This window comes from Ranitomeya variabilis, chromosome 2 (assembly GCF_051348905.1).
Source record: "Ranitomeya variabilis isolate aRanVar5 chromosome 2, aRanVar5.hap1, whole genome shotgun sequence".
Lineage (NCBI taxonomy): Eukaryota > Metazoa > Chordata > Amphibia > Anura > Dendrobatidae > Ranitomeya > Ranitomeya variabilis.
Window position 1 is genome coordinate 375,791,202 of NC_135233.1, and position 24,381 is coordinate 375,815,582.

General features: G+C 44.8%; 1 protein-coding gene across 1 annotated transcript; it reads right to left on the reverse strand.

Moving 5' to 3' along the window:
• Positions 1 to 2,996: 2,996 nt before the first annotated feature.
• Positions 2,997 to 3,938, reverse strand: LOC143803796 (olfactory receptor 8D1-like). The gene has a single exon (XM_077281563.1). The coding sequence runs from the start codon at positions 3,936 to 3,938 to the stop codon at positions 2,997 to 2,999; it is 942 nt and encodes a 313-aa protein (XP_077137678.1).
• Between the last annotated feature and the right edge of the window lie 20,443 nt (positions 3,939 to 24,381).

Sequence of the window (24,381 nt, forward strand, 5' to 3'; positions counted from 1 at the left end):
ACACAATGCAGCATTTGTAATCGGGATTTATCAAATTCATAAAAACCCTTAAAGAGCATGTTAAATCTTAGGCCTTATTTATGCCCCAATGAAGACATGTGGTTGTCATAGAGGGGAAAAGTTTAGGTAGTGGTCTAAAATCAATTTCCAAATTTGCTCTTCCTCTGGGCATCATAGCTGATTGCCAAGGAAAGTCTTTTACACAGTCTTTTATACAGTAAAAATAAACGGCATATAGACACCTATCTACCAGATGGAAGTCGAAAGAAACACTTTTGCACTCCGTCTGGTTAATGGAACCTATGGGAACGTTACTGTCTACATCAGGAAAAGTTACCAAAGTATTCTGCATGCTAAATGTACAGATGCATTTTCACTTTGGGCATGTGCACGCAGCATCTTATAGTGTGTTTTTTACTGAATTTATCTTATCTTTTTGGTAAATTTTGCAGCATCTTTGCCATCAGCATCTTTTTTTTCTTTGTCTTTAATATTACATATAAATTAGTGGTGGCTTCCAATTGAAAGTTGTCTGAAGAATTGTCAGGTCACTTCTTTTAGCCTTCAAAGCATTAAATAGTTAAATAAAAAAGTTTAAAAAGATGGAAAAAAATGTATAGCAATTAGTTCTGTGCATAGGTTCATTATTTTCAATGTTTCTCTGAGCGCTTTTTCAGGCAGGTTTGAAAGGGTATCCACCTGAAAAAGTCATTTTTGGCACATATCCTTAGACTGATGGGAGGAGTGATCAGCCATCTATGAGAGCACTCGCTACCCCTGAATGTGCAGCACAAAGGTTAGACTAAAGAAAACAATGATTGCAGTATTACATGCAGAAGGCACAATAAGAACGAAGACACAAATTATTGCTTGATGTGATTGATGTTTTAATCAATCATGATTCTGATCCTGTCATTTATTGTATCGAATGTAAGATTTGCAATTTTAAAAATGTTGGAAGAACCAATAGAAAGCTTAAAAAAATGGCTGGGAGTGAGAGCAATGCCAAAAACCCTTTAGGAGTTTTATTTACCTTAAGTCAGGTATTTCATGTGGGCTTCCTCGGGGGCTGGGAGTCTGCATTGGGGCTGGGAGTCTGCAGTCACACTGGGATCCACTTGTAGGTAAGGACTACTCCTGAACCAGCTATTGTACTTTTGGCCTTTTAAAAGGCGTACTAACACATATTTTACCTGAGTATTTTTTTGGAACATGTTTCCCCGGATCCTCTTATTATAGTGTTATGTGTTGACTTCCAGACCCATTTTGCTGGAGTCCTTTACAATCTACCTGATGCCGTGTATTACTATTAATTCTGGGTGAAAAATATTTTATTAAATGTTGCTGTATTATGTGGTAATAAAAACTTTTGGACTTGCTATAGACAGGCTTTTTTACTCCATCTCCTTCAGTTTTTATGGGGGATGGGACAATACCTTCTCAAAGCCAAGTACAGATCGCAGGGGAAGACCAGAAATGAGACCATGGCAACCAAGTGGCAAAAAAGAGGTTGATTGTTGTAATCAGATTTGATCTCCTCCATGCGCATTACTGCATCAAGAGCTTTGACACACATTCATTTAAAAGGTAGTGGACACAGATTTTCAGAAACTACATATGAATTGCATTTGTAGTTATGATAAAGTATCTAATAAAGAATGACTTTTATCTATGAGATGATCTTGTAAATATAGAAAAGAAAGCTAGCACCAGTGCTATGTGAATATCTGTTTCACGTAAGGTACCGCAGTGGGTGTAAACATCACCCCATATATTGTAGGTGAGAAGTGTAGGCACTCACACTACATGTGAAGCATTGTGCAGATGGGATGGCTGATGAGCATCTCCAGGACAGTGAAGATTAATTAAGGTACATTTTATGCAATTTGTCGATGGTTCAGTACCATAAATTCTAAAATAAAGTGAGAATTTATGATCAGTAAATGAGTTTTGTACCAAATATCTGGGGAACGAGCTTGACCAAAATCATTATCCCACATCTGAATGAAATGGGGAGAGGAACTCTTCAGCCCTTTAGCTATTAACAAGCTGTAGACCAATCCTTCTGTTTTAAAGGGATCCTTTTTAAAGTTAATGTGTCATTAGAAATTGACTCATTATTTAAGTAAGGTTTTCTTGTTACATGTATTTAAAAGAGAAAAGTTGTCAATATTTTACTTTTCATATTACTATCTTTATTAAAAAAAACAAAATTCATAATCTTGCAATTTTCAAACTGGTCAAGGGGGCCCTTTTTGACTCATACTTCCAATTCTATTAGTATGAGTTTTATGCAATTTCCTTATAATCAGAGGCAGGATTATAATAGCAGGTAACACCTCTAAGCACAGCTCATACCACAGGTACCACTAATCACAATAGTCTCTGTTGCAGCTCACCTCCACCTGTACAATGTCTGATAATTCTATTCACAACTAATAACACAGAATCAACCATTCACAATTCCCTGTCTGACTTCACAATGAACTTTTCAGCTGCTCATTAGATGCTTCAATTAAAAAAATAGTCTGTGTCTGATCATTACTACTAATGTACATGTGCATTTCCTGAAACAAGAAATTGGTACAAAAAAGTTAAAGTGGCCAATGTGAAAATTGCAGGATTCATCATTTTCATTGTCACTAAATTTGTGATATAAAAATCATTGCCAAAAAATTGAAACAAAAATATGATAATAAATTTAATAAATTGGTCATTTTCTGATGACATATTCCCTGTAAAATAAACTGGTTATAGGATGTCTTACTACTGGGACCAGTAATCAGGTGTAAGCTATGGGAGAAACTTATGGGCTGATGTTGGGTGGATATGAAAGGAACTATTTGTAGATATTATTTGCTCTGGCTAACTGATGATATTGAATCCTCAACCCTAATTTCCAATACACAACACAGCATAACATATTTAGAAAAGTTTTTTTTCCCCATTTTTAGTGCCCCACTTTAAATAAGTTTTACAGCTGAAGGAGTTGACCATCATAATCTTGAAAGGAGTTCACCAGGACCTAGGATCTTTTTCAAAGCCCTTTTCACATCTTTATTCTTTAGGCTGTAGATTACTGGATTTAGCATAGGAACAGCAGCCGTGTTAAACAGAGCAAAAACTTTCTTGGACTCCAAAGTACTACTTAGGTTTGGTGTCAGATATTGTCCAAAAAGTGTTGTGTACAGCAATATGACCACTGCTAGGTGTGAGGAACATGTGTAGAAGGCCTTCAATCTTCCAGAGCTGGTACGTATCCTTAGTATAGCATGTATGATAAAAATGTAAGACACAAATGTTAGGAGAAATGGTGTCAGAATTATGGGAAAAAGTCCTTCTATGAAGAAGAGCATTTCAACAAATGTGGTGTCTTCACATGAAATTCTTATCACAGGGATTATATCACAGAAGAAGTGATTGATCTCAATGGAAAAATAGCAAGAAAAACTATAAATTGTCCCAGCAGGAGGAAGAACTTGCAAAAATCCCAAAATCCAACAGACGGCAGCCAAAATTCCGCACGTCCTAGAGTTCATAATCAACTGATATTGTAAAGGTTTACAGATGGCCACATAGCGGTCATAACTCATGGCTGTCAAGACTGCCAGCTCAAGACCTTGTAAGGACCCAAACATGTACATCTGAGCCATGCAAGCAAAGAAAGAAACTCTTTTATCCCCAACGATAAAATTTGTAAGGATCCTATGCAAGGAAACTGTAGAGCAACAGATATCTACTATGGACAAGTTGCCCAGGAAGAAATACATGGGGGTGTGGAGATGAGGGTCTCTGCAAGCAATGAGAATGGTCAAGTTCCCAGATATAGTGATGAGATAAATCAGGAGAACCAGTAAGAAGATCAAAAGCTCCAAATGCGGGTCATCCGATATGCCCTTAATGATGAAATATGTGACTGATGTCTGGTTTGTTTGCATTGTGGCCAAGCTCACGTCAAGTATCTGATGAATCAATATTTCATGTTTTTATTCTTGGATACTGCTGTTAGATCATGACATTAGAATTCCTCTGTTAATAATATTACCAAAGTATCTTTCATTTAATTTGTTTTCTGTCTATGTTATTATATTACGGTAAGTGAAAATTTTTGCTCAAATTACCAATAACTTAGCAATAGGCAGTAACCAGCAAGATCTAGTACCATTCAGCAAGGACGAAGCCACATCCTCTACTTACATCGGTCCAATCTGCTTTTTTCCTTTATTGGATATAGGGATATTTAGAATTCTGCGGCACCCCCTGTAGCCTCTTCTGTAGTCGCTGATCAAATAACCCAGATGCTTATAAATATCTGCCTACACTTATAGCATTTATTTTGTGATAATTACTCCCTGGCGTTTACTCATGATTAACCTTACACTAAGTCCTCAATGGGCAATTAAAACGTTACATGAATTTTAGATACAGTCCTTTTTCGTCTGCCATGATAAATATTCAGGTGTCTATTCTCTTGGGACTGTGACATTGCAGCAAAGAAAACCATCTGTAAATTACAACTGAAATCGTAATAAATATATATATTTTCACAATTTTGAATAGGTCAAATATTCTGTGTTAATCAATATACACTGCTCAAAAAAATGAAGGGAACACTAAAATCTCACATCCTAGATATCACTAAATGGAATATTACAGTTGTAAATCTTTATTCATTACATAGTGGAATGTGTTGAGAACAATAAAACCTAAAAATTATCAACGTAAATCACAACTAAAATACCATGGAGGTCTGGAGTTGGAATGATGCTCAAAATCACAGTGGAAAATGAAGTTACAGGCTGATCCAACTTTAGTGGAAATGCCTCAAGACAAGGAAATGATGCTCAGTAGTGTGTGTGGCCTCCATGTGCCTCTATAACCTCCCTACAACGCCTGGGCATGCTCCTGATGAGGCAGCGGATGGTCTCCTGAGGGATCTCTTACTAGCCCTGGACTAAAGCATCTGCCAACTCCTGGACATTCTGTGTTGCAATGTGACGTTGGTGGATGGTACGATACATGATGTCCCAGATGTGTTCAATCGGATTCAGGTCTGGCGAACGGGCGGGCCAGTCCATATCTTCAATGCCTTCATCTTGCAGGACCTGCTGACACACTCCAGCCACATGAGGTCTGGCATTGTCCTGCATTAGGAGGAACCCAGGGCAAACCACACTAGTATATGGTCTCACAAGGGGTCTGAGGATCTCATCTCGGTACCTAATGGCAGTCAGGCTACCTCTGGTGAGCACATGGAGGGCTGTGCGGCCCTCCAAAGAAATGCCACCCCACACCATTACTGACCTACTGCTAAACTGGTCATGCTGAAGGATGTTGCAGGAAGCAGATCTCTTTCCACGGCCTCTCCAGACTCTGTCACGTCTGTCACATGTGCTCAGTGTGACCCTGCTTTCATCTGTGAAGAGCACAGGGTGCCAGTGGTGAATTTGCCAATCCTGGTGTTCTGTGGCAAATGCCAAGCATCCAGCACGGTGTTGGGCTGTGAGCACAACCCCCATCTGTGGATGTCGGGCACTCAGACCATCCTCAAGGAGTCGGTTTCTAACCGTTTGTGCAGACACGTACATTTGTGGCCTGCTGGAGGTCATTTTGCAGGGCGCTGGCAGTGCTCCTCCTGTTCCTCCTTGCACAAAGTTTGAGGTAGCGGTCCTGTTGCTGGGTTGTTGCCCTCTTACGGCCCCCTCCACATCTCCTGGTGTACTGGCCTGTCTCCTGGTAGCGCCTCCAGCCTCTGGACACTACGCTGACAGGCACAGCAAACCTTCTTGCCACAGCTCGCATTGATGTGCCATCCTGGAGGAGATGCACTACCTGAGTCACTTATGTGGGTTGTAGAGTCCGTCTCATGCTACCACGAGTGTGAAAGCACAACCCACATTCAAAAGTAACCAAAACATTAGCCAGAAACAGTAGCGTAGCTACTAGGGGGTAGAGGGGGCAGTCGCCAAGGGCCCCGCGCTCTGATGGGGGCCCACACAGAGCTACGCTACTGCAACTGCATCGGCGCTCGCAGGGCGCCGTTACAGTTACATTCTGCGGCAGAGCAGGGAGAATCGATCTCCCTGCTTTGCTGCTATGGGGCCTCTGAGCAGGCGGGAGGGCCCGGTACCAGCAGTGAGCCCCCCGCCTGTCATCGCAAGGTGAGCTGTATCGGCATCTAGCCGATACAGCTCACCGCATTGATGAGAAAAGGAGCATTATGCTCCTCCCATCATCCCCCTGTCAGTGTCTGGCATCGCCGACACTGACAGCGGGTGCGATGACGTCACTGCCCGGCGCCCACTGTCAGGAGATGAGCAGGAGCGGGAGCTCAGAGCACCGCTGGAACAAGGAGGAAGAGAAGTGAGTATTTATTTATTGTTTTTTATGGCGGCTGCCTTATACTTACAGGGTCTGCCTATCGGGTACTGTCTTATAATTACCGGGTCTGCCTATAGGGGTACTGTCTTATACTTACAGGGTCTGCCTATAGGGTTTCTGTCTTATACTATAGGGTCTGCCTATGGGGTGCTGCCTTATACTTACAGGGTCTGCCTATAGGGGTACTGTCTTATACTACAGGGTCTGCCTATGGGGTGCTGCCTCATACTTACAGGGTCTGCCTATAGGGGTACTGTCTTATACTACAGGGTCTGCCTATGGGGGTACTGTCTTATATTACATGGTCTGCCTATGGGGGTACTGTGTTATACTACACGGTCTGCCTATGTGGTGCTGCCTTATACTTACAGGGTCTGCCTATAGGGGGACTGTCTTATACTACAGGGTCTGCCTATGTGGTGCTGCCTTATACTTACAGGGTCTGCCTACAGGGGTACTGTCTTATACTTCAGAGTCTGCCTATAGGGGTGCTGCCTTATATTGCAGGGTCTTCCTATAGGGTGCTGTCTTATTATAAAGGGTCTGCCTAAAGGGGTACTGTCTTATACTAAAGGGTCTGCCTATGGGGGTACTGTCTTATACTTACAGGGTCTGCCTATAGGAGTACTGTCTTATACTACAGGGTCTGCCTATAGGGGTGCTGCCTTATACTCCATGGTCTGCCTATGGGGTACTGTGTTAAACTACAGGGTCAGCCTATGTGGTGCTGCCTTATACTTACAGGGTCTGCCTATAGGGGGACTGTCTTATGCTATAGGGTCTGCCTATGGGGTGCTGTCTTATACTTACAGGGTCTGCCTATAGGGGTACTGTCTTATACTTCAGGGTCTGCCTATGGGGGTACTGTCTTATACTTACAGGGTCTGCCTATGGAGGTACTGTCTTATACTACAGGGTCTGCCTATAGGCGTGCTGCCTTATACTACAGGGTCTGCCTATAAGGGTGCTGCCTTATACTACAGGGTCTGCCTATAGGGGTGCTGCCTTATACTCCATGGTCTGCCTATGGGGTACTGTGTTATACTACAGGGTCAGCCTATGTGGTGCTGCCTTATACTTACAGGGTCTGCCTATAGGGGGACTGTCTTATGCTATAGGGTCTGCTTATGGGGTGCTGTCTTATACTTACAGATTACAGATTCTATGTCTTTAGTTAGATGGTGGAATTTTTGTATTATCTGCTGTGGATATTTTTAGGGTTTTAATACTGACCGCTTAGTATTCTGTCCTATCCTTTCCTATTTAGCTAGCATGGCCTCTTTTGCTAAATCCTGATTTCTGCCTGCGTTTGTCTTTCCTCTTATACTCACAGTCAATATTTGTGGGGTGCTGCCTATCCTTTGGGGTTCTGCTCTGAGGCAAGATAGAATTCCCATTTCCATCTATAGAGGTATTTAGTCCTCCGGCTGTGTCGAGGTGTCTAGGATGTGTTAGGTACACCCCACAGCTACTTCTAGTTGCGGTGTCAGTTTAGGGTTTGCGGTCAGTATAGGTTCCACCTTCTCCTGAGAAAGTCTCATGCGGCTCCAAGGTCATCCGATCATAACAATAGGGGTACTGTCTTATACTTCAGGGTCTGCCTATTGGGGTAATGTCTTATACTTACAGGGTCTGCCTATGGAGGTACTGTCTTATACTACAGGGTCTGCCTATAGGCGTGCTGCCTTATACTACAGGGTCTGCCTATAAGGGTGCTGCCTTATACTACAGGGTCTGCCTATAGGGGTGCTGTCTTATACTACAGGGTCTGCCTATAGGGGTGCTGCCTTATACTACAGGGTCTGCCTATAGGAGTGCTGCCTTATACTACAGGGTCTGCCTATAGGGGTGCTGCCTTATACTACAGGGTCTGCCTATAGGGGTGCTGCCTTATACTACAGGGTCTGCCTATAGGGGTGCTGTCTTATACTACAGGGTCTGCCTATAGGGGTGCTGTCATACTACAGGGTCTGCCTATAGGGGTGCTGCCTTATACTACAGGGTCTGCCTATAGGGGTGCTGTCTTGAACTATAGGGTCTGTCTATGGGGGTACTGTCTTATACTACAGGGTCTGCCTATGGGGGTGCTGCCTTGTGTTATATTAAGGACTATCTGGCACAATTTATTATATGAAGGCTATCTAGGTTGCCATCATACAGTGTGGGGATTACAGTGAGGTGGCTATCATACAGTGTGGGGATTACAGTGCAGGGGCTATCATACAGTGTTGGAGCCATCAAACAATTTGGAAGCTACTAAGGGGTCAGTATACTGTGTGGGTGGTACTATACAGTGAGTGGGCATTGTACTGTGTATAAGAGAGCATCATGCTGTGTATAGGGGAGCTGTACAGGGGGAGACTCGGGACATTATTCAATGTAAAGTGGGCACTTATTGTTATAGGGGATCTCAGGTTACTGTGACTATTAAAGGGGCACACAGGGCATTATTACTTTCTAGGGGCAGTGTTTTCTAGGGCACTTGCGCCCAGCATTACTATATTTTAGATGGTTGCTTTAGAATATAGAGGGCACAGAGAACCACACAGCAGGTGCAGTAATAGGGGCACATACGGCAGCAGCGGCTCAGTATTGGGGTATCAGGAGCAGTAATAGGGACACATACGGCAGCAGCGGCTCAGTATTGGGATATCAGGTGCAGTAATAGGGACACATACCGCAGCAGCGGCTCAGTATTGGGGTATCAGGTGCAGTAATAGGGACACATACGGCAGCAGTGGCTCAGTATTGGGGTATCAGCAGGATGAGGAGTTTGTGCAGGTTGGGAATAGATGGTGATGGGGCTGGAATATGAGAAGTGAAGCGTGTCTTTGCGGCATCCTCTGCAGCCGAGTCCTTGGTGGAAGAAGTTGTCATGTTGGTCTGGGCCAGATGGAAAAGACGGGAAAAGTGAACGATTCCATCAGAAAGGACTTCAGCGGTAAGACATTATCTGTAACTGTGCTGTGATCTCTTATATGTTTTTTAGGACTGGTGTCTACCACTGACCATATGGCGGTAATATCAATATTGGTCTTTATATAGAGATTATCTTCAGTAACAGCGCGGTCATCTGCTGATGTTCTCCACTATTAGGGTGCGTCACCCAGTTGTAATAAAGGTTACCTGGTTAGGGGCCCACTCAGAAGTTTTGTCCCCCCGTGAACAAAACCCTAGCTACGCCTCTGGCCAGAAAGCATTGGTACTGAGATGTGGTCTGTGGTCCCCACCTGCACCCCACTCCACTCTTTTATTGAGGGTGTCTTGATAATTGTCAATAACACTGGTCAGCGCAATTTTACTGGCCAAAGGTTTTAAAACATATTTTAAGGCAATTTTGGCTGCTGATTACAAATATGATCTCCGTTTTTGGCTATCACATCAGGATTTCGAGATATTTTCAATTTTTGATGAAAATTACTCCTAATGTTTTATGATAAAAACACATGATTTTCGGTACTAGATTTTGTATATGTTTAATCAAGGAATAACAAAGATTACAAAGTCTATGTACAGCAAATCAAATATACTTACAGAATTAAACTACAAAATATAAAGACACATATATATGACACACAGATGAATGGCAAATGGCAGTTATTTGAACTTTCTTTTCTTGGCTGATCTGTGATGTACAGCTTCAGGGTTGTCTTTCATCAAGCTCCAGCAATAGTCAGCCATCATTTGTGAGTCCCACCGGCCTTAATACCGTTCTTCCATTGTTTTAATGTCCTGATGAAAACGCTCCCCTTGTTCCTCGCTCACATCCCCAAGGTTCTCTGGAAAAAAGTCCAAATGGCTGTGTAAATAGTGAATCTTGATACTCATTCTACATCGAAGATTTCGCAGACTCATTAGTAGCTCTTCCACAATATCTTCATAGTTGTCTGCTTTCTTATTCCCTAGAAATTTCTGCTCCACATTACAAAATGCATTCCAAGCTCTTTCTTCTTTCTCATTCATTGATGTGATAAAATTTGGGTCTCTCATAAGTGTTCTTATTTGAGGTCCATCAAATATTCCAACCTTTTTCTTCTCTTCACTAAGACCAGGAAAAGTTTAACATGTATAGTTAAAGCATTCTCCACTGTGATTGAGAGCTTTGACGAACTGCTTCATCAATCCATGTTTTATGTGTAAGGGAGGAAAGACAATATCCTTCCTATCCACTAGAGGATCATGGATGACATTCATATCGCCAGATACCAAACTCTGTCGCTGAGGCCATTCAGTTTTCACCCAATGCTCTGCTGTAGCTCTACTGTCCCAGTAGCACAGAAAACAAGGGTGTTATCATAACAAATGGGAATTATGCATGTTCCAAGAAAACAAAGATATTCACACATTTATTGGGAGACTAAATGAAAACTAAATTTACCTTAGTGAACCGTATAAACCGGCACTTTTCATACACTACTTATATTTATCATGGAATTCATGAAAATGGGCTATATACCTATAGCACAAAAACGTGATGCGATAGAGAAATTATAAGATCAGATTTGAATTCAGCACCCTCAAATTAGTCTAAAACTGTTCTTAAAGTCCATGCCAGAAACTTTTTTTTGTAGACCAGTGTAATTTCCATCTGCTGTCTATTCCATTTGCACAACAGCATGTGAAATTGATTGTCAAACAGTGTTGCTTCCTGAGTGGACAGTTTGATTTCACAGAAGTTTGATTTACTTGGAGTTATATTCTGTAGCTTAAGTGTTCCCTTCAGAGCTCTGTTTTTCTGATAATGAATCCCAAATTTTATTGAGTTACCAGCATACTGACTGCCGGCAGCCTCTGCGAGGTTCTAAATCTTAGCTTCCCTTCCACCCCTCGAAATAAGCACATAATTCCCAACAGTTCCATTTTTCGTAAGACTGTCCCATAAATTGAATTATATAACCATGAAAGGGGGTATGTTTTTTGAAGTTTTCTTTAAAGGGGGACCTGACCCCTGGTTATTTATTTATTTTACTTGCTTGTACAGCACCATTAATTCCACAGCACTTTACAGACATCATTGCTGTCCCCAATGGGTCTCACAATCTAAGTTTCCTTTCACTATTTCTTTGGCGTGTCGGAGAAAAGTAGAGGAAACCCACACAAGTACTGGAAGAACATACAAACTCCTTGCAGATGTTGTCGTTGGTGAGCCATGACTCAAGGATCTCACTGTTGCAAAGAAACAGTACTAACAACTGAGCCACCATGCCATCTGTGGTTTGACTAGAGTTATAAGTATCCAATCAGTTGGAATTCAAGATGATTAAGTTGGTTCAAGGTGAATTCAATTTGCCTCAAACTTTAGAGAGAATTCTGATTCACCCTAATACAAAATTTTTCTGTGATTCTCTTAGTTTGAAACGAGCTAAATGACAACTGTCTGGCCATCATATTGCGAGATTGTAGAGGGCCAGGAAAGACAGACAACGTCTCCTTATGCATTTTCCTACACTCTGCGCTGGCTCTTCCTACACTGATGAAGGTTCTTATGACACATGTTGTGGAGTAGCTACATCTTCATACAAGCTGTTATTCTGCCGCCACTGTCTTTGCTAAAGCATGGTGCATGCTATCGCTTCTATTCCAACTCTTGTTGGTCCAGGTGACATCATTTTTTTTTTCGTCTTTTCCCTTTGTCTGTTACAAGCCCTCTTGGTACTGACCCTCGACCTCTAGACTATTCTGTCTCATAGCAAATCCGTGACTAGGGACTAGTGCCACAGTAAGGTTTTAGTACTAGAGGTTTGGACCGTCCCAATTGGGAACACCTTGGCGTTGGTGCGATGGCTTTAATGCCTTTTTATCAAAAACAATGTTTACTAAGCACCCTATGTTATTTATATGCACTATTGCTTTTTGCTACTTACAGCAGGGCATATGTTCACTTTGTTTCTATCTTAAGGTTTTGTTGAGTAACTAGTAATAAGTCTGTTGTCGGTAAGCCATGCAACATTTCTATTCGGGATATATCAAATTTATACAAATCCTTAAAGAGTATGTTAAACCTCATTGTGGCAGGCCCTAGGTATGCCCCAATGAAGACATGTGGATGCCATAGAGAGGAAAAGTTTAGGTAGTGGTCTAAAATTAATTTTGCGCTTCCTCTGCGGATCATAGCTGATTGCCAAGGAAAGTCTTTTCCTATACAGTAAAAATAAACGGCATACAGATGCCTATCTACCAGATGGAAGCCGAAAGAAACACTTTTGCCCTCTGTCTGGTTAATGAAACCTATGGAACGTTACTGTCTGCATCAGGAAAAGTTACCAAAGTATTCTGTCTGCTAAATGTACAGATGCATTTACACTTTGGGCATGTGCACGCAGCATCTTATAGTGTTTTTACTGATTTTTGTCCTTTTTTTTGGTAATTTTTGCAGCATCTTTGCCATCCCATCGTCATCTTTTTTTTAAAATATTACATACAAATTAGTAGCTGATTCCAAGTTAAAGCTGCTTGAAGAATGGCTCAGGTCATTCTTTTAGATTTCAAAGCCTTAAATACTGTACTTAAGAATTTTTTTAAAAAAGGTGGAACAAATGTATAGCAAGTAGTTCTAACATTTCTGTGCATAGATTCATTATTTTCAACGTTTCTCTGAGCGTTTTTTCAGGCAGGTTCGAAAGGGTCTCGGCCCGAAAAAGACCTTCTGGGCACATATCCTTAGACTGATGGGAGGATCTATGAAGGCACTTGCTACCTTTGAATGGTCAGACTAAAGATAACAATGATTGCAGTATTAGCCTAAGTTCACACGTTTTTGTGATGCATTTTTTATGCTAATTTTCAGCTGCGTTTTCAAGTACCTGGTGCAGTGCATACAAAGTCTATAAGATTTCAGAAATCTTATGCACGCACATCAGTTTTTTTGTCATCACCAGTATTTTGCACTTTGCATGTTTTTTTTGACGTAGAGCATGTCACTTCTTTCAGCGTTTTTTTTTTTCAACTTTTTTTACCCATTGAAAGTAATGGGTAATGAAAAAAAGCAAGTACAACAGTATATGAAACCCATTTATTTTTGTGAGTTTTCCAGGTTTACATCTTCTCTTGATCACCTGAGAAAGCAGTTTGGATTAGTACAGTTTAATTACATTAGTGATGTATACAAAGTGAACATTGGCCAACAAAGGTGTGAGACTGAACAATGCCCGTGGCTGACCAAGGTGTGAGATTGCACAATGCTTGAGCAACTCAATGGCAGACCAAAGTGTGAAAGTTAAACAGTGTCCTACAAACTCTGTGCACTGCCAGTGTCTTAGGTAAATTATTCCAGACCAGTTCACCTCCCAAGGCTGTTATATTTGTAGGTGTATTTTTTAATGAATATATGTCTTCGTTACCTGTGTTCATGCTGCTGTGGTGGAAGCAAAGCTGAACTTTGAGATCATGAAAAATGTACCAAAAACTGCTTCTTTTCTGCTGCTTCTTTTCTGCCAAGAGTGCAGGTTTTGCTGCAGAAAAAAAGCAGCAAAAATGCCTAGTGTGAACTTAGCCTGACATGCAGAAGGCACAATAAGAGCAAAGAAGGAGAGATGGGTAAAACACACATGATTTTTTCAGATAAAAGCAATATGGTGACTTTCAGTACTTGCCGGCAGCATAAGGAAATGAAGACTATTGTAATGTGTGTTACCACAAATTATCGCTTGATCGTTTTTATCAATCAATCATGATCCTGATCATTTATTGTATCGAATGTAATATTTGCGATATGAAAAATGTTGGATGAAGCAATATGAAGCTTAAAAAAGAAAAAAAAAGGTATAGCAGAACATCTCCAGAACATTAATAGTAAGAAAAATAGAACATTCTCCAGTGCGGTAAAACACATTGTACATGAACATGATGGCAGTACAGCTAGTCTGATTTCTTTTAAAACGTGTTTCTTTAAACATATTTTACTGTGATACCTTCTATACTCTATGGTTAGGAGTGACAGTAATTCCAGAAACGCGTTAGAAGTAGTGATGAGCAAATATACTCGTTACTCGAGATTTCTCGAGCACACTCGGGGGTCCTCCGAGTATTTTTTAGTGCTCTGAGATTTCGTTTTTATTGCTGCAGCTGAATGATTTACATCTCTTAGCCATCTTGATTACATGTGGGGATTCCCTAGCAACCAGGCAACCCCCACATGTACTTATATACACAGGAGAACATAGAGTTTTTACTGAATACATAATTTATTAAATTCCAAATACATGAAAAAAATATCAAATTTACATAGTAAAAGATGGATAATATGTATCAAATGTAACAAGTGAACTACCCAGGTGAGTATAAATGACCTATGGGCCACACAAAAAGCCACAATAACACCTGCTAATAACAAGAATTACTGACATTCCAACATTAAATATAGCTAGTGTGCCTGGACCTCACACCTGTGCTGCAGCATATTGCTGGTGGGCCATTATTGACAACACTGCCATCTCATTAATTACCCTGGTTAATGTCAATGAATGAACAGGTTAAGTTCTCTCAATATTTACCCATGTGGTCTCTGTACGCTTCCTGTGTGGGCCTCAGTCACCCCAACGCGCGTTTCGCGTGCTAAAAATAGCCTCGCTTCCTCAGGGGGCGTGGCTTAATCCTAATCCTAGTCCCATTTAAATAGTGTGCCGTGCCAGTCACCTGTCCCTACGACCTCCAATCAGTGATAATCTAAAGTGCGCATGCGTTTGTATGGTGTTCTATTACCATGGTAACCCATGGTCACCCATGGTTTAATTTACCACCCCTGTGTTGATATATATATATCTCTCCCTTGTCAGCAACTATCTAACGCGGTGAGTTACCGTTTTGGAGACAATCATCAGTGTTTCTCCGCCCAAGTTAAAAGTAATTATTAAACACCGATCCTATATGTCTCCGCAACTTCACCTAACACACCGCAACTCCACCCCCCTAGGTCACGTGTGCAAGCCAAATATACAACCATATCTACAGAGATCCACCATGGAGCGCTGATCTTGCCTGCCTCCGCATTCTCACTCCACACGTCGTAACCACGCCCCTCAAGGTCACGTGAGCGAGTCGACGTCAGACTAGCAACACGCCCCCAGAAGGACAGGGATTCATAACATGCGAAGAGACCAGCGGTTGGAAAAAAAAAGGTATAGCAGAACATCTCCAGAACATTAATAGTAAGAAAAATAGAATTTTGTGCTAAAAATCTCATGTGTTTTTTCATAAATTTCCCAAGCCATTATGCTGTTCACATTTCATGTATTGCACATTTCCTTGCTTTAGCACAATAAACTTGAGTGCAGCCATTATCTATTTGCTATGTAAGACTTTTTGGTTATGCACCAGTTCAGACTAGATGGCTGTTCAGTCAGTTTTTCTATATTTACTATGTATTGCTTTTTCTGACTTGAACGCCCCGCCCTTCACCATGCTGTGATTTTAACTACATCCAAACACAGTTGGTTCCAACCTCCTCTATAAATACAGGCTTTACCATTTTATTAGCCATAGGTAAGTGTTCACACTAGGCAGACAGGTTAGTTACCCATTCGATCTGAGATTACCTTGACGTTTGGTGAATGGGCTCACAATATTTGGCCAAATTTTGTGCTAAAAATCTCATGTGTTTTTTCATAAATTTCATAAGCCATTATGCTGTTCACATTTCATGTATTGCACATTTCCTTGCTTTAGCACAATAAACTTGAGTGCAGCCATTATCTATTTGCTATGTAAGACTTTTTGGTTATGCACCAGTTCAGACTAGATGGCTGTTCAGTCAGTTTTTCTATATTTACTAGGTACCTAATGGCAGTCAGGCTACCTCTGGTGAGCACATGGAGGGCTGTGCGGCCCTCCAAAGAAATGCCACCCCACACCATTACTGACCTACTGCTAAACTGGTCAAGCTGAAGGATGTTGCAGGAAGCAGATCTCTTTCCACGGCCTCTCCAGACTCTGTCACGTCTGTCACATGTGCTCAGTGTGACCCTGCTTTCATCTGTGAAGAGCACAGGGTGCCAGTGGTGAATTTGCCAATCCTGGTGTTCTGTGGCAAATGCCAAGCATCCAGCACGGTGTTGGGCTGTGAGCACAACCCCCATCTGTGGATGTCGGGCACTCAGACCATCCTCAAGGAGTCGGTTTCTAACCGTTTGTGCAGACACATGTACATTTGTGGCCTGCTGGAGGTCATTTTGCAGGGCGCTGGCAGTGCTCCTCTTGTTCCTCCTTGCACAAAGTTTGAGGTAGCGGTCCTGTTGCTGGGTTGTTGCCCTCTTACGGCCCCCTCCACATCTCCTGGTGTACTGGCCTGTCTCCTGGTAGCGCCTCCAGCTTCTGGACACTACGCTGACAGGCACAGCAAACCTTCTTGCCACAGCTCGCATTGATGTGCCATCCTGGAGGAGATGCACTACCTGAGTCACTTTTGTCGGTTGTAGAGTCCGTCTCATGCTACCACGAGTGTGAAAGCACAACACACATTCAAAAGTAACCAAAACATTAGCCAGAAACAGTAGCGTAGCTACTGGGGGGTAGAGGGGGCAGTCGCCAAGGGCCCCGCGCTCTGATGGGGGCCCACACAGAGCTACGCTACTGCAACTGCATCGGCGCTCGCAGGGCGCCGTTACAGTTACATTCTGCGGCAGAGCAGGGAGAATCGATCTCCCTGCTTTGCTGCTATGGGGCCTCTGAGCAGGCGGAAGGGCCCGGTACCAGCAGTGAGCCCCCCGCCTGTCATCGCAAGGTGAGCTGTATCGGCATCTAGCCGATACAGCTCACCGCATTGATGAGAAAAGGAGCATTATGCTCCTCCCATCATCCCCCTGTCAGTGTCTGGCATCGCCACTGTCAGGAGATGAGCAGGAGCGGGAGCTCAGAGCACCGCTGGAACAAGGAGGAAGAGAAGTGAGTATTTATTTATTGTTTTTTATGGCGGCTGCCTTATACTTACAGGGTCTGCCTATCGGGTACTGTCTTATAATTACCGGGTCTGCCTATAGGGGTACTGTCTTATACTTACAGGGTCTGCCTATAGGGTTTCTGTCTTATACTATAGGGTCTGCCTATGGGGTGCTGCCTTATACTTACAGGGTCTGCCTATAGGGGTACTGTCTTATACTACAGGGTCTGCCTATGGGGTGCTGCCTCATACTTACAGGGTCTGCCTATAGGGGTACTGTCTTATACTACAGGGTCTGCCTATGGGGGTACTGTCTTATATTACATGGTCTGCCTATGGGGGTACTGTGTTATACTACACGGTCTGCCTATGTGGTGCTGCCTTATACTTACAGGGTCTGCCTATAGGGGGACTGTCTTATACTACAGGGTCTGCCTATGTGGTGCTGCCTTATACTTACAGGGTCTGCCTACAGGGGTACTGCCTTATATTGCAGGGTCTGCCTATAGGGTGCTGTCTTATACTAAAGGGTCTGCCTATGGGGGTATTGTCTTATACTTACAGGGTCTGCCTATAGGAGTACTGTCTTATACTACAGGGTCTGCCTATAGGGGTGCGGCCTTATACTCTATGGTCTGCCTATGGGGTACTGTGTTATACTACAGGGTCAGCCTATGTGGTGCTGCCTTATACTTACAGGGTCTGCCTACAGGGGTACTGCCTTATATTGCAGGGTCTGCCTATAGGGTGCTGTCTTATTATAAAGGGTCTGCCTATAGGGGTACTGTCTTATACTAAAGGGTCTGCCTATGGGGGTATTGTCTTATACTTACAGGGTCTGCCTATAGGAGTACTGTCTTATACTACAGGGTCTGCCTATAGGGGTGCGGCCTTATACTCTATGGTCTGCCTATGGGGTACTGTGTTATACTACAGGGTCAGCCTATGTGGTGCTGCCTTATACTTACAGGGTCTGCCTATAGGGGGACTGTCTTATGCTATAGGGTCTGCCTATGGGGTGCTGTCTTATACTTACAGGGTCTGCCTATAGGAGTACTGTCTTATAATTCAGGGTCTGCCTATGGGGGTACTGTCTTATACTTACAGGGTCTGCCTATGGAGGTACTGTCTTATACTACAGGGTCTGCCTATAGGCGTGCTGCCTTATACAACAGGGTCTGCCTATAAGGGTGCTGCCTTATACTACAGGGTCTGCCTATAGGGGTGCTGCCTTATACTCCATGGTCTGCCTATGGGGTACTGTGTTATATTACAGGGTCAGCCTATGTGGTGCTGCCTTATACTTACATGGTCTGCCTATAGGGGGACTGTCTTATGCTATAGGGTCTGCTTATGGGGTGCTGTCTTATACTTACAGGGTCTGCCTATAGAGTGTTGTGAATTTTGCTCTTGGGTTCCCCCCGGTGGTTGCTGGTGGTAATGCAGTTGTCCCTGGGTTGCAATCCTGGGCAGGTGTTCCTGTTGATTGCAGCTCTGACTGGGGTATTTAGGTGTGCAGGATTCATTAGCCCTTGCCAGTTGTCCATTGTTCTTGGAGGTTATGCATCTCTGTCTGGTTCCTCCTGCCCTGCTGCCAACTCAGCCAAGATAAGTGTCTGGTTTTGTTTCTGCTGCACACATGCGGTGTGCTTTACAATTCAGTGCTATTCATTGTTTTTTCTTGTCCAGCTTAGACTGTGTTTGGATATTTTCAGTCTAGTTGGATTCTCAGGAGATGCAGAGATACATTCTATGTCTTTAGTTAGATGGTGGAATTTTTGTATTATCTGCTGTGGATATTTTTAGGGTTTTAATACTGACCGCTTAGTATTCTGTCCTATCCTTTCCTATTTAGCTAGCATGGCCTCTTTTGCTAAATTCTGATTTCTGCCTGCGTTTGTCTTTCCTCTTATACTCACAGTCAATATTTGTGGGGGGCTGCCTATCCTTTGGGGTTCTGCTCTGAGGCAAGATAGAATTCCCATTTCCATCTATAGGGGTATTTAGTCCTCCGGCTGTGTCGAGGTGTCTAGGATGTGTTAGGTACACCCCACGGCTACTTCTAGTTGCGGTGTCAGTTTAGGGTTTGCGGTCAGTACAGGTTCCACCTTCTCCTGAGAAAGTCTCATGCGGCTCCAAGGTCACCCGATCATAACAGTACAACTGGCCAACAATGAGTTAAATGCATCTCAGAAGAAGGGAAGAAAGGTGTTGAGCCATTTTTTTTCTGTAGTCTGCTTGGTCTCTTCTTCCCTCTTTTTCTCTGGGTGGCTGAGGAGTCTTGTGCTAGCATGGATGTTCAGGGATTGGCTTCTCGTGTGGACCAGCTTGCTGCTAGGGTACAGGATATTTCTGATTATATTATTCAGACTCCAGTTTTGGAGCCTAGGATTCCTACTCCTGATTTGTTTTTTGGGGACAGGTCCAAGTTTTTGAGTTTTAAAAACAACTGTAAACTGTTTTTTTGCTCTGAAACCTCGATCCTCTGGTGATTCCATTCAGCAGGTTAAAATTGTCATCTCCCTGCTGCGTGGCGATCCTCAGGATTGGGCATTTTCCCTGGAATCTGGGAATCCGGCCTTGCTTAATGTAGACGCCTTTTTTCAGGCTTTAGGATTATTATATGATGAACCAAATTCGGTGGATCAAGCGGAGAAGACCTTGTTGGCCCTGGTTCAGGGTCAAGAAGCAGCAGAGTTGTATTGTCAGAAATTTAGAAAATGGTCTGTGTTGACTAAATGGAATGATGATGCTTTGGCGGCAATTTTCAGAAAGGGTCTTTCTGAATCCGTCAAAGATGTTATGATGGTGGTGGTTTCCCACGCCTTCCGGTCTGAATGATTCTATGTCTTTGGCCATTCAGATTGATCGGCGCTTGCGGGAGCGCAGAACTGTGCGCGCTGTGGCGTCCTCAGAGCAGATGCCTGAGCCAATGCAGTGTGATAGGATTCTGTCTAGAACGGAACAACATGGATTCAGATGTCAGAATAGGTCGTGTTTTTATTGTGGTGATGCATCTCATTGCATTTCAGTCTGCCCTAAGCGTACCAAGAGGATCGCTACTTCATTTACCATCAGTACTGTACAACCTAAATTTCTGTTATCTGTGTCCTTGATATGCTCATTGTCATCATTTTCTGTCATGGCGTTTGTGGATTCAGGCGCCGCCTTGAACTTAATGGACTTTGAGTTTGCCAGGCGTTGTGGATTTCCCTTGCAGTCTTTGCAGAACCCTATTCCTTTAAGGGGCATTGATGCTACACCTTTGGCTAAAAATAAGCCCCAGTTCTGGACACAGGTGACCATGTGCATGGCGCCAGCCCATCAGGAAGATTGTCGATTTCTGGTGTTGCATAATTTGCATGATGCTAGTGCAGCACCCCAGAGTCCTGGTTGTTGCAGTGCTGTGGCTCCGCCACTACGGGGAGCTATGGTGCGTCTGATTGCACTAGGGAGTTTCTCTGATCAGGTACACTCACACCACACTTCACACTCCGGCCACCAGGGGGGGTGGTCCTATCTAGTAGGCCACTCCTCACAACTCTGGTAAAACTGGGGGTTGGACAGGAAGACAGGGAGAAGTAGCTGGGAAGAGCTAGTGAGAGGACCTGTCAGGGATGGGATCCTGGCAGACTCCTCAGAGCAGAACTAACCAGTAAACAACGGGAATACAGAAAAGGAGAAATACCAGAAGGGGTCTTGCTGTTAGACCGAGGCAACATCCTTCTGAGGCGCAAACAGTCGGTGGCCGGAACGCCGAGCAAGTAAGAGACTTTAAGTACATTGCAAACCACGGCAGGGCAGCTAACTACAGGTTGGCTGTCTCACTTAACACCTAAGCAGACAACGGAGGCAGCTGTGGGAGAGGGGCGACTCTAGGGTCCCGGAAGAACTCCAGGCCTACCCCGTCATACGGGTGCGTCCTACCATATCAACTGGAGGACGGAGAAGGAACAGTAGAGACAGAAAGAAACAGTTGTGAGGACTATCCCGGGAGCTCAGCAGGGAAGAACTACAACACACAGCGCTAGAAGGTAGATACTGATTCCCACCTGTAAAGAGAGCTCCTGATGTGTCGTTGGACCGGCCGGTCTCTAAAAACCCAGTTAACAGCGCTCTGGACTGAGGTCTCCCACATCTTCAGTAAAGAGGTAAAGAGACTGCAACCTGGTGTCCTCGTTATTTACCGCGACCTGCACCCCACAACTGCACCGCTATACCACCGTTAACAGCACCTATTTGCAACGGACGTCCCCCACTGACAGACAGGGCCACGGACCGGGTCTAGCCACCGTGACAACCCCAGGACTGAGATCCCAGAGGCCCGGCTCCGGGTACCCCTCGGCCCTGCGGCGGTGTGGGGGCGCTCCGCAACTTGGCGTCACGAACAGGATCTACTTAAGCCTGAAGAATCAGGTCATGTGTGCCTAGAGACTGTGATTTGTCGTGCTTGAACTGTACTTTATTGAGAGAACTGTGTGCTACTGCTTGCCGCGGAAAGTTACCGCCAAAATTCGCCATTGCCGCGCGCGGAGGGAGGAGCCTTAGCTACGTGGGCGGGATCGGCCAAAAGAAGCGCGGAACGGAAAGCGCGGTGAGACGCCAATCCCGGAAGAGGAACTCCGACCTCCAGCAGGTTAGTGGGAGGAAGGGACGGCCATGTCCGAGTCGGGAGGAGAGGAGGTGGCGGTCGCAGCCGCGGACGCAGGGGCAGCTCCGGTCCCCGCAGCGGGCGAAGCCGCGGCCCTAATACCGCCACTGGCTGCCGCAGAGCCCGCTGCCCCCATCAGCCAGTTGGACACCGCCGCTAACGCAAAAGCCATAATGCCCTTCTCCATGCCCTACCTGCCCGGAGCGACCTGGCTCCCACGATACTCTGGGGAGGCGCATACATTCACTGACTTTAAAGAAGGGCTCTGCAGCCTACTCGAGTTCTATCCCCTAACCGAGCCTCAGAAGGTCCATATGATAACCGGTCAACTCTTTGGGGCGGCTCTGAGAGAAGTGAAATCCTGGCCCGCTGAGGATAAAGGAACTGCACAACAGATTTTTGCCAAGCTTAAAGCCACCTTTGATACTCGCACTGCCACAGAGATTAAACTGACTTTCTATGGATGCAAACAGAGGTCGCAGGATAGCTTACGGGACTATGCCCTTAATCTCCAGGAAGCGATGCGGGCCATTAAGCAGAGTGACCCCGGCAGCATGCAGGATGAGGATAAAATCCTGAAGGAGCGGTTCATCGAGGGGCTCCTGTGCAGTCACCAGCGGGGCCAATTGCACTTCCTGGCCATGCAAAATCCAGACTTGACTTTTGCGCAGTTTAAAGATAAAGCTATCCAGGCATTGCAGGAGCGGCAGCCCAGCCGCGTAGTGCCACCCAGGCGCCCCGCTCTCACCTACCACCAGGAGGTGGCATCGGATACCCCAGTTGCCGCGGAGGCCGACGCCCAGAGCTTCGAGGACGACTCCCCTGCAGGACTCCGTCTCCAGATGCAAGAGCTAACCAAGAGCGTTGCTGCCCTGGCCCGGACGGTGCAGTCCCTACAGGAGGCCCCCAAAGAGAAGATCCAGTTGGCTTCCAGCCCGGAGGATGTCCCTTGGATGCGACGGAGGAGGACTCCGCCGACCAGGAGCCGGCCCGACGATCGCTTCCACCAGGATGGACGACCCATCTGCCGCCGCTGTCATCAGGTGGGCCATCTTGCAAGGTACTGTCCTTTAAACGAGCAACCCCTGGGGCAAAGGGCCAACCCCCAGGAGTAGGACGGTCAGGCCCGCAGCATTGGAGAACCAAGTATATTGGAGGACGACCAGTTCTCCCTGTAGTGATTGATGGAATCCCCTTGAATGCTTTGCTGGACACCGGTTCTCAGGTGACGACTATACCTTACGTGCTCTACAAACGGTATTGGGAGGACGCTGATATTACTCGTGGCCCTGACGATGATTTCACCATAATCGCCAGTAATGGTCAGCCGTTGCCACAAGTGGGGTATAAGGAGGTCACCATCAAAGTGGGGCGGGTGGAATTGAAAGCCCAAGGGATTGTGATTGTAGATATTGATCGTCGAGAATGTAATCCCATGATGACTCTTGGTACTAATGTTATAGAAAATTGTCTTGCAGAAGTGATTGTTTTGTTGCAACAGGTGGCAGAAAACGCTGGCCACAGTGAGCAACGTGCCCTGCAGAAGGAAATCAGAGCTCTGATGCAGAGACAGCAGGTAGAGCTGACTGGTGGTGAGATTGGTCGTGTCACTGTAAGTGATTCAAACCCCATCGCAATACCTCCCAAGAGTGAAATGTTAATATGGTGTCGAGCAGCCATAGGCCTCAGGGGTAAGGACTACCAGGCCTTGGTGGAACCTGTATATTCAGACAATAGGCCTACTGTTCTGACAGCCCGGGGGGTGGTTGACGTCCGACAGGGGAGAGTGCCCGTACGTGTCCTCAATTGTGGGGAGGAAGAGGTCCACCTAACCAAGTATACCACGCTCGCCAAATTGTTCACTGTCAATAATAGTGTAATACAGACACCTGAACCCTTGGTCCCGTCAAACGTGGCGGAGAACAAAGGTTCTGCAGAGCACTCGAAAGACTGGTGTCGGGAACTGCATGTGGGCACTGACTCCACCCCGTCTCATCAAATACAGGGGGCTTACAGGGTGGTACACGAGTACGAGCAGGTATTCAGCAAACACCCCTCAGATTTTGGGCAGGTGAAAGGGATCCAACATCACATCCCCACGGGAGATCATCGACCCATAAAAGAGAGATATCGCCCTGTACCCCCAGCTCATTACCAGTGTGCCAAGGACATGTTGCGGGAAATGAAGGAGGCTGGGGTGGTGAGAGACAGCTGTAGCCCCTGGGCAGCTCCGTTAGTCCTCGTTAAAAAGAAAGATGGTACAATGAGGATGTGTGTTGATTACAGGCAGTTGAATCGCATTACACATAAGGACGCATACCCACTGCCCAGGATAGAGGAATCTCTGGCTGCTTTAAAATCTGCTAACTACTTCTCTACCTTAGATCTCACCAGTGGGTACTGGCAGGTTCCTGTAGCGGAGGCGGACAAGGAGAAGACGGCCTTCACGACACCAATGGGTCTCTGCGAGTTCAAC